Source organism: Stegostoma tigrinum, chromosome 42, assembly GCF_030684315.1.
Source record: "Stegostoma tigrinum isolate sSteTig4 chromosome 42, sSteTig4.hap1, whole genome shotgun sequence".
Taxonomy (NCBI): Eukaryota; Metazoa; Chordata; class Chondrichthyes; order Orectolobiformes; family Stegostomatidae; genus Stegostoma; species Stegostoma tigrinum.
The window spans coordinates 7,195,510-7,206,639 of record NC_081395.1 but is presented as its reverse complement, the minus strand read 5'-3'; the positions used below and the strand labels follow the sequence as shown (position 1 = coordinate 7,206,639).

Below are 11,130 nucleotides of genomic sequence, written 5' to 3'. Positions count from 1 at the left end.
AATGGTCAACAAAATGTCTGTTAGTGGAATTAGTCATTGGCCAGATTACGATGAGCTGAGATCATAAGAACTGCAGTAGGCCATGTGGGCCCTCAGGCCTGCCCCACCATTCAATACGACCGTAATCTCGACTCTCCTCCTGCCTATGCCCTCGTGTCTCTCAAATCCCTTGTTAATCAAAAATTTGTCTATCAGCTTCAGGCAACAACATGGCAGAAGTAAACTTTCAGACCCATGACCAGGAAGAAAAGGGGACATTTTCTTTTTAAGAAACCCTGCATTCACCTGGTCAAGCCCTGTGAGAACTTTCTGTAGATCACCTCACATTTTTCTGAATTCGAGTGAATATAGACCCAAACTATTCAATCCTTTCTGACAGCACAATCTTCCATCCCAAGAATTAGTCTGGTGAATGTCTGTTGTACTCCCTGTATGGCAAATATATCTTTCCTTGGGTAAAGTGATCAAAACTGCTCTCAATACTCCAGGTGTGGTCTCACCAAGGCTGTACATAATTGCAGTAAGACATCTACACTCCTATACTCCAATCCCCTTGTAATAATGGCAACATACCATTAGCCAATTGCAAGTTAACTTTCGGAGGCTCAGGAGCAAGGGCAACCTACTCCCTTCAAGGTTCCAGACTTTGCAGTGTCTCACTGTTTAATAAATACTTTGTATTTCTGTTTTACCAAACAAATTGGATAATTTCACATTTCTTCCGTTGTATTCCACCTGCCAGATTTTTGCCCACTCACTCAGCCTCTTTAAATCCCCTGGAAACATCTTTGTGTCCTTCTTAAAACTGACATTGTGGTCATCTACAGACTTGGAAATACTTAGTCCCCACCTCCAAATAATTGATACCAATTGTGATCAGCTGGGCCTCAAGCAACGATCCTGTGATACCCCACTAGTTACAGGCAGCCAACCTGAAAAGAACTATTTCTATTTTCTGTTCGTTAATCAGATCTCAGTCCATACCAATGTGTCCCCCTAATCCCATGTACTTTCATTTGTTTAATTGTTTGGGACCCTACTCAAATCCATCTGAAAATCCAAATATTCCACAGTCACCAATTTCCCTTATCTATTCCGCCTGTTACATCATCAGAAAACTCCAACAGGGTTTTGTCAAACATGACTTCCTTTTCATAAATCCATGTTCACCCTGCCAATCCTACCGTTATTTTCTATGTGTCCTATTATCGCTCCTTTAATTATAGGTTCTAGCATTTTTCCTGTGGCTAATGTTAGGCTAACAGGGCTGTCATTTCCTCTGATAACAAGGTGTAGAGCTGGATGATCACAGCAGGCCAAGCAGCATCAGAGGAGCAGGAAAGCTGATGTTTCAGGCCTAGATGCTTCTTCAGAAAATCCTGTGCTCTCTTTTCCGCCTTTCTTAAATAGCGGAGTTACGAGTTTATAAAATAATGAGAAGTATAGGTAGAGTTAATGGCAGTTGTCTTTTTCCTAGCATGGGAGATTTCAAGGTTTGATGGCACACTTTTAGGGGAAAAGAGAAACATTTTTAAAAAAAGACGTTAGAGGCAAAATGTTTACACAGGGTGGAATGAACTTCCTGAGGATGTGGTGGTTATGGGTACAACTACATCGCTTAAAAGACATTTGGATAAGGACATGAACAGGGAAAGGTTTGGAGGGCTATGGATCAGGAGCAGGCAGGTGGGACTAGTTTAGTTTGGAATTGTTTGGCATGTACTGGTTGGGCTGAAGGGCCTATTTCCATGCTGTAAGGCTCGCTGACTCTGTTTCGTACTCCCAGTCTACTGGGACCGTTCCAATCTATAGAATTCTGGAGGGTGGCCACCACTGAACCCACAATGTCTACAGAGACTTCTTTCAACAGTTTAGCACATTATCCATCATTGCTCAGGCCTTTGAGTGTGGGAGTTGGGATGTCATGTTGAAGTTGTACAGGACGTTGGTCAGGCCTGTTCTGGAGCACTGTGCTCTGTTCTGGTCGCATTGTTATAGGAAAGATATACTAAACTGGGAAGGGTTCAGAAGAGATTTACCAGGATGTTGCCGGGAATTGAGGGTTTGAGTTAAAAGGAGAGGCTGGAAAGGCTGGGACTTTTCTCACTGGAGCAGTGGAGATTGAGAGGTGACCTCATAAGGATTTATAAAATCATGAAGGCCATAGCTAAGGTCAGTAGCACAGGTCATTTCCCTAAGGTGGGGGAGTTCAAAATTAGGAGGTGTATTTTTAAGGTGAGAGGAGAAAGATCTGAAAAGAACATGAGGGACAACTTTTTTTTAAAACACAGAGGGTGGGTTTGTGTGTGGAATGAACTGCCAGAGGAAGTGGTGGATGCAGGATCAGTTACAACGTTTGATAAATTTGGATAAATACACGAATAGGAAAGGTTTGGAGGGATATCGGCCAGGAGCAGGCAGGACGGTCTAGTTTAGTTTGGGATTGTGGTCAGCTTAGACTGGTTGGACTGAAGGGTCTGTTTCCGTGTTCTACGACTATGACCAAGATGTGCGTCCAAACAGATTTTATCTATGTTAAGCTCATTAATTTTTCTCATACTATTTTATTTAATTATGGCAAAACATTGATCTGTCCACATTAATGCTAATTCCTAGATAGTCCATTATATCTTGCAAGTTTTTGGGATTGTCTTCGAGGACAGGGGCACAAAGCAAGTACCCCCCACCCCCCCCCCCCCCCGACCCCCACCCCCTCAACAACTCCTTCGGCTGTCCAACCTCACGGATACCTGTCTACCCACCATCATGGAATTCTAGATCACAATAACTTGTAGCATTTTTTAAAACCTCATTCCCCCCCCCCCCGCCACCTCCCCCTACAGCATGGCATGAAACATTTCTCAGGCAGCTTGCTGAGGGGTTCCTTCTACTTAGTTAATCATTCTGGAAAAATAAAACAAAGCTGAGAGTCCTTTCATTGCTGTACAAGTACTTGTATTGAACAATCCTAGAAGCAGTTAATTATGTCCACAAACGAGCAAGATTTACACAGCGACTGATTGGGAGGTGGTAGGGGGATTCTTGAAAGGAGGATTTTGGATGGGGAATAACTCAGCTTTAAGACAGCACTGTCAGGTATGTGGTGTGAATGGACATTCTCTAACCCCATCCCCAACCTTGCCCTGTGTGGACAGAGATGGCCCCCATTCCTTCAAACCTGCTGCGGGCATTTCAAGGGCTGCAGGAAATGCTGGCATCCTGCACAAGCATGTCTCAATTCTGGGGTCCATTTGAAGTGCTGTGTCCTTTCACGCCCTGAAACAAAGTTGGTGGGGGGGGGGGAGCAGAATCTGGGCGTGGACGTTTACAGGTAGTCAGGTCTCCCCTCATCTTTGCTTTCTCCCTTCAAGCCCCATTTTGCAGCAGTTAACTGCTCCACCATTTTCACAGAGGTAGGAATTATCTGCCTAGACAGAGGGCGGTATGCACGCCCAGTTATTGCAATAACCAGTTAGCTGAGGGGTGCACGCTTGGTTTAACAGCGGCTCTGCACGTAACCTAATGGCTGACAGACCTTTTCAGAAGCATGGCACTTTCAAAACAGCAGTGAGAGAGAGAGAGACAGAGAGAGAGCAGGACATGCCTTTCCTGGCTGCAGTCCTGGCACATGTGGGGATTGCAGAGACAGACCACCAACCCATCCTTTACTGTGGTTAAGATCAATCCACCCCCCAGCTCCCCCTCCCACCACCACCACCCGCAGCCGTAACATGGGACCATTGGGCAACAGGGCCTTTGGCCCAGATAAGCCTGGCAGATTGCTGTCCACAAACACAGACTCACAGTTTGAGGTGTCAGCATCAATGGGAGCTGAGGAGGAGCCAGTCCTCAAGAGCTTTAAACGTCAAGGGGAGAGAAGCAACCGTTCCTTGAGTCTGTGCCAAGGGCGGATGGAATGTTCTGGAAACGACCATTCAGTCGATGTTCAGGATGCGGGGGGAGGGGGGTCGTCCTGTTGACCCTCGCCAACGGTTCTCTCAGAATTGGGGAAAAACTGGGAGGGTCTCTGCGCTAATTGTTCAGAGTGAGTGAGGTGGTTTTGTTTCCACACCTCAGGGGAGGTGGTTGCTGGGAGGCCGTCACTGGGGTAAGGTAGGTCTCAGAGACGAGTGGGATTAAAATCCTGTAGAGAAGAGAATTCTCTTTAGAAAACTGTCAGGGAGGGTGAGTGAACAGAAACATAGCACATAGAACAGTACAGCACAGTACAGGCCCTTCGGCCCACAATGTTGTGCCCAACTTTTACCCTAAAGGTCTAACTAACTTCCACCCCTCCCTTATACTATCATCCACATGCCTGTCTAACAGTGGCTTAAATACCCCTAATGAGGCCGACTCCACTACCCTGTCCAGCAATGCATTCCAAGCTCTGACCACTCGGAGTAAAGAACCTCCCTCTCACGTCTCCCCTATATTTACCTCCACTCACTTTAAAACTATGCTCCCGCGTAACGGCTACCTCCACCCTAGGAAAAAGTCTCTGGCTGTCCACTCTATCTATACCTCTGATCATTTTGTACACTTTTATCAAGCCACCTCTCATCTTTCATCGTTCTAAAGAGAAAACACAGAGAAAACACAGAGAGACAGAGAGAAAACCAGGTATTGATACAGGGGGAGAGGAGATGGAGTGAGATTGAACTTGGGAGCAGAGACAGACTGCTACAGAGAGATAGGTAGGACCAAGGTGGATGGACGCAGACAAAGAGAGAAATAGAGTGAAGTTGGAAGGATAGAGACAAGAAAACACAGAGCAAGTTGGGGTCAGGGAGAACGCAGAAGTATAGAATGGGAGAGTGAGAGAAAAGTGACACCCCAGGGGTGGGGGGGGTAGTGCAACAGAAAGAGACAGGGCGGGTGGGGGGGGGGGGGTGGTGGAGAAAGGAGGAATGAGAGCTCATTCAGCACTGAGAATGGATTAGGGTTAGAGGAATTGAGCGGGGGTAACAGAGAGAGGGGGAAGAGACAACAACTGTGAGAAGAGACAGAAAAGATGGGGGATGGAGTCCTATCTTTGAAAAAGAATTCTTCAACCCAACTGTGAGAAGAGACAGAAAAGATGGGGGATGGAGTCCTATCTTTGAAAAAGAATTCTTCAACCCAACTGTGAGAAGAGACAGAAAAGATGGGGGATGGAGTCCTATCTTTGAAAAAGAATTCTTCAACCCAACTGTGAGAAGAGACAGAAAAGATGGGGGATGGAGTCCTATCTTTGAAAAAGAATTCTTCAACCCAACTGTGAGAAGAGACAGAAAAGATGGGGGATGGAGTCCTATCTTTGAAAAAGAATTCTTCAACCCAACTGTGAGAAGAGACAGAAAAGATGGGGGATGGAGTCCTATCTTTGAAAAAGAATTCTTCAACCCAACTGTGAGAAGAGACAGAAAAGATGGGGGATGGAGTCCTATCTTTGAAAAAGAATTCTTCAACCCAACTGTGAGAAGAGACAGAAAAGATGGGGGATGGAGTCCTATCTTTGAAAAAGAATTCTTCAAACCAACTGTGAGAAGAGACAGAAAAGATGGGGGATGGAGTCCTATCTTTGAAAAAGAATTCTTCAACCCAACTGACTTTTCAAACTGAGCCCATCACAGTTCTACACCTGTCTGGGTGTAAGAGCTGCCTTGATTTACCATGGGACTTCCTGCCCCTTTCCAGCCTATAATTTCCCTGGTAGCAGCCCACAACTATACCCCCTTCCCTTCTCCCCTCCCCCCCCCCCCCCCCCCCCGCCAAACCCCCTCAAAGCTCCAGTGGCAGTATTTGAACCCTCCCTACAGCCACCTGGTGGGAATGATCCACGTGGTGAAGGACCAATTTCCCCTCCCCACCCCCGTCCAAAACTCTGTTGTAAAGTGAGACACCTTACCGCCAGCAAGGCCGCGTCCGGAGAGATCTGTTTCCGTGGCAGCTGACTGCTGGAAGAACCTGTGGAGAGATTCTGGTTTAGTCCTGTCCCTCTGGCAGTACCCACACAACACAACACAGAGTACACACACAACACATTTTAAAGAGGTTATTTAGTCCTGTTGTTTTTTTTGAAGGCAGAGGTGCCAAGCTGGCCACTGGGTACCACTCAAGTAAACATCTTGGGATGCCTTGGGGTTTCTTTTTAAAACAGCTTGAATAGGTGTGGCCAGCTCTCAAAGATTAGGATTCCCAGGTAGAATCAGAAGCTGTTGGGGTCTCAATAGATTTGGAAGCTTCGGTGAATGTCTCCTGACTGCTACTCTCTCTGAATTTTGTCTTGATGTTGTTTTCCCTCCTGGGTTGGAGAACTGCATGTGAGAAACTGTCTTTAAATTTTCCTTTTTTTTTGCCAAGAGAGGTGTGTTTATGTGATGTTGCTATAGTGGAACAGTAAATTAGTATAGTTACTGTATCTATCATTCTGTTAAGTTTTCTAAATTCCTGTTTCTTTTGTTGCATTTTTAACTATAGTGTTTAAGTAAGTTGTGTCTCGCTTAACATTGAGTAGTTTGACCAGTCATATGACGTCTGGAACAGGCGTTTTTCATTTGCCTTTAAAATAAGAGAAAGCTAGGATCTAGGCTACCTTCTTAGAATATTTTGAGTGGGTCTGATCTGGTCCAGAACAATAACTACACACCATGAGGTGCAGGTGACACAATACAGTATCAACACAACACATCATACAGCGTACACATTGAAAGCAACACAAACTCAAGCAGGACATTGCAGAGAACATCTATCACAGCGCAGACAGTGCTAATATCGCACTTGCCAGGCTGCATACAACATACATATTTCACACAGGCATTTTGACAGGAATCAACTTAATTAATCTACGTATTCACTAGATGGTGGATATTATTGTTGTGAATGAAAGGTCCAGTTATTTCACACACTCCGTGTCAACGTGCAAACATCCCAGGACAGTACAGATACAGAGTACAAGTCCTTCTGCACGGTCCCCTTCAAACACTCACAGCACAGGGTTTACATTAAGAGCCCCTCAATCACTGTCTGGCTTTACCAGGTGGTGGATCTCTGGAAGACTTTTTATCGCTCAGGAACCCTGATTCCGTGTTGCTACGGTGTCGGAATGTGGGAAGGATGGAAGACATCTGATTTCTTTCTTCTGGTGAATCTTTTGACTGCAGCGAGGAACAATGTGATTATTAGAGGAGGGTAGAGGTCAGTTAATGCAGTTTATCCCATGAACATTGCTGTCACTGGGGTACGGCGTGTGCACATACACAGAAGCTCACACTCACTGGGATAGGGGCATGCGTTTGCAGACTACACACACACACACACACACACACACACACACACACACACACACACACACACACACTAATAGGGGCGTGCATGCGCAGACACACTCACTGGGATAGGGGCATGCATGCACATGTGCGCGTGCACACACAATAAAATTTCACACACTCACTGGGTTATTTTTAGTTTATTTTAAATAATGTTTGTCTGTATTTGGGCATTATCCAATCAGGTAGTGAAGATTTTTATGTTCTCTCAATTGGCTGTACCTAGGCACCTTGTCATGTTGCTTTACATATCAGTCAACCAATGGCAGCAACGGGAGATCACAGAATTCTAAACTCTCCCCAACCTGCACCAAGTCCCGTTCTCCCATTGCAGGCTGACATTAGGTCCTCTGTTGGCTACAATCGATCTTAAATCCTTATCCTCCTGTTGAAACTCCTCCAAGGTTTCATCCTCTTCTCAGCTCTCACCATCTTGAACTTCCTGCAGCCTCTACATCCCTCCCAATCTTACTGACCTCCTCCAACCCTTGTACCTCTCCCTATCTCTGTAGTCGCCTCCAGCCCCAACATCTCTCCCCTTCTTTGTAACCTCCTCCAGCCCCTACACCCCTCCTCATCTCCTTGAGCCCTTAAACCCCCTCCCTATATAACTTCCTGCTGCCCCTACACCCCCTCCCTATCTCTGTCACCCCCTCCAGCCCCTACACCCCCTCCCTATCTCGGTCACCCCCCTCCAGCCCCTACACCCCCTCCCTACCTCTATAACCTCTTCCAAACCCTACACTGCACTAAAGTCTCTGTGCTCTAATTCTGAAGACTCTGACATTCCCAATTTCCATCCCTCCATCAATGGAGCCCTACGATCTCGAATTTCCTCATCATCTCACTCTATCCTCCTTTCAGAGGCTCCTGAACCTGACTTCTCAGCAGGCATTCAGACACCTCTTCCTAATATCCCTTTTGCGTGGCTTATGGTCAAATTTGGCGTCCTGGACTGACTGACTGAAGAACACTTTTTACGATGTAAACTCTGGTGCATAAATGCATTTGTTGCGCTGAAATCCTCCATCGCCCTACCCTCATTTTATCGAGGGCTGCACAGATGATTCACTCTCCTTCTTTGACTTGTTACTCCCCCTAGGAAGGAGTTATTCTTGAAGCCAGCTCACCACCTGCCCTCGGTTCTCCCTCACCCAGTCTCCCTCCCTTTCCCGGACGGGGACACTGACCGTGGGCAGATCCCGGAGATTATGCATGTCTTGCGGAGGGCCCACGTGCACCACGTGGTTGAAGTTGGTTGGATTCGAGATTAACTTGGACCTCCTCTGGGGGTCTTTCAGCATCTCCCTGCAGAACAGGAAATAGCAAACGGATCGAGTTATTGACAGGACCAGGCCGGGTGTCAAATATCATGGTTCTTTAGCCCTGACTCCTTAAGACATGAGGGCAGAAGCTAGCAATTTTTAAAAATATTCTCCCGTGAGGGGAACTTGCTTTTTTCAAAATTCGTTTTGTGGGACGTGGGCATCGCTGGCTGGGCCCAGCATTTATTGTCCCGTCCCTAGTTGCCCCTTGAGAAGGTGAGGGTGAGCTGCCTTGAACCACTGCAGTCCATGTGCTGTGGATTGATCCACAATGTCCCTTAGGGAGGGAATTCCAGGATTTTGACCTCAAACGGTGAAGGAACGGCAATAGATTTCCAAGTAGGGATGGTGAGTGGCTCGGAGGGGAACTTGCAGGGGGTGGTGTTCCCATGTACCTGCTGCCCCTTCTCCTTCTGGATGGAAGTGGTCGTGGATTTGGAAGGTGCTGTCTGAGAATCTTTGGTGAATTTCTGCAAAGCATCTTGTAAGATGGTACACGCTGCTGCAGCGGAGCGTCGCCGGTGGAGGGAGTAGATGCTTGTAGATGTTGTGCTCATCAAGCAGGGGCTGCTTTATCCTGGATTGCAGGACTGTTAATCCAGAGTTCCAGGTAATGTTCTGGGGACCAGGGTTCAAATCCTGCCACGGCAGATATTGGGATTCGAATTCAATAAAAAAAAATCTGGAATTGATTGTCAGAAAAACTCATTAATTCACTCATGTCCTTTCAGGAAAGAAACTGCCATCTTTACCTGGTCTGACCTACAGGTGACTCCAGATGCACAGCAACGTGGTTGACTCTTAAATACCCTCTGGGCATTTAGGGATAGGCAACAAATGCTGGGCCTAGCCAGTGATACCCCCATCTTGTGAATGAATAAAAATAAAAATGTCCTCTGGCCTGGCCTTTCAGAAAGCAGTTAGGAATCGCCCACACTGTTGTGGGTTTGGAGACATGGCAGGCCAGAACAAGTAAGGATTACTTTCCCAAAATTAGGTGTATTTTACAACAATCAATCAATGATAGTTTCATGGATACCCTTACAATTCCAGATAATGTTCATCAATTATCTGTTATTTATTTTTCAAAAAATTCTAACTGCAATAAGTAATGAGAGAGAAAAGAGAGAAACATGCTCACTGTTGCCAAGAATTAGTTCAATCCAAATAGCAGAGTAATAAACAAATTCCTGTAGTTGGGAGTCTAGTTATGACTAATGACCAGAGTCAGGGTGTCAGACACAAGGACACCTCAATATCTTGTGTACAAGTTGGGATGTCATGTTGCAGCTGTGCAGCACATTGGTTTGGCTACTTCTGGAATTTGCATTCAATTCTCACCTCCCTGCTGTAGAAAAGATGTTGTTAAACTTGAGAGGGTTCAGAAAAGATTTACAAGGATGTTGCCAGGGTTGGAAGGTTGGAGCTATAGGGAGAGGCTGATAGACTGAGGCTATTTTCCCTGGAGCTGAGAGGTGACCTTATAGAGATTTATAAGATCATGAAGGACATGGATAGGGTGAATAGTCTTTTCCCCAGGGTAGGGGAGTCCAAAACTGGAGGGGCATAGGTTTAAGGTGAGAGGGGAAAGATTCAGAAGGCACCTCAGTGACAACTTTTTTCACACAGAGGGTGGTGTGTGTATGGAATGAGGTGGCAGAGTGTTCCAAAAGTGGCCTGACCAATGTCCTGTAACATGACCACCCAACTCCTGCACTTAATGCACTGACCAATAAAGGCAAGCATACCAAATGCCTTCTTCACTATCCGATAACAGGTAATTAAGAAGGCAAATGGAATATTGTCCTTCATTGCTATAGGGATGGAGGTTAATAACAGGGAGGTTATGCTGCAGCTCTATATGGAGCTGGTGAGGCCCGGAGTACTGTGTACAGTTTTGGTCTCCTTACTGAGAAAGGATGGACTAGCACTGGAGAGGGGTGCAGAGAAGGTTCACTAGGTTGTCTCTGTAGTTGAGAGATTTGGCTTATGAGGAGAAACTGAGTGGACTGGGATTGTATTCATTGGAATTTAGAAGAATGAGGGGGGGATCTTATAGAAACACTTAAAGTTATGAAGGGAATAGATGAGATAGAAGCAGGGAGGTTGTTTCCAGGTGAAATGAGAACTAGGGGGCATAGCCTCAAAATAAGGGGGAACAGATTTAGGACTGAAACGAGGAACTTCACTCATAGGGTTGTAAGTCTGAGGAATTCCCTGCCCAGTGTGGTTGCCTCGTTGAATGTTTTTAAAGTTAAGATAGGTAATTTTTTGAACAGTAAGGGAATTAAAAGTTATGGTGAGAGGGTGAGTAAGTGGAACTGAGAACACAAAGAGATCAGCCATGATCTTACTGAATAGCGGAACGAGCTCAAAGGGCCAAATGGCCCTACTCCTGCTGTTGGTTCTTATGTTCTATCGACATGGGGCTCCACTTTCTAGGAACTATTGACCCGCACCCCAAGGTCTCTTTGTTTGGAAACACTCCCCAGGAC

The 11,130-nt window shown here is 46.0% G+C and overlaps 1 protein-coding gene across 2 annotated transcripts in view; it reads right to left on the bottom strand.

Moving 5' to 3' along the window:
* Positions 1-2,933: 2,933 nt before the first annotated feature.
* Positions 2,934-11,130, bottom strand: part of LOC125449268 (serine/threonine-protein kinase MRCK alpha-like) — a 124,770-nt gene continuing 116,573 nt past the window's right edge. For both annotated transcript variants that reach the window (XM_059641502.1, XM_059641501.1), the window contains exons 34-37: positions 8,501-8,618; positions 7,019-7,139; positions 5,891-5,949; positions 2,934-4,144 (exon numbers count right to left, since the gene is read on the bottom strand). In XM_059641502.1, the coding sequence (XP_059497485.1) occupies positions 4,121-4,144; positions 5,891-5,949; positions 7,019-7,139; positions 8,501-8,618 (322 nt within the window). In that variant the 3' untranslated portion in view covers positions 2,934-4,120. The remainder of the gene's footprint in view (positions 4,145-5,890; positions 5,950-7,018; positions 7,140-8,500; positions 8,619-11,130) is intronic.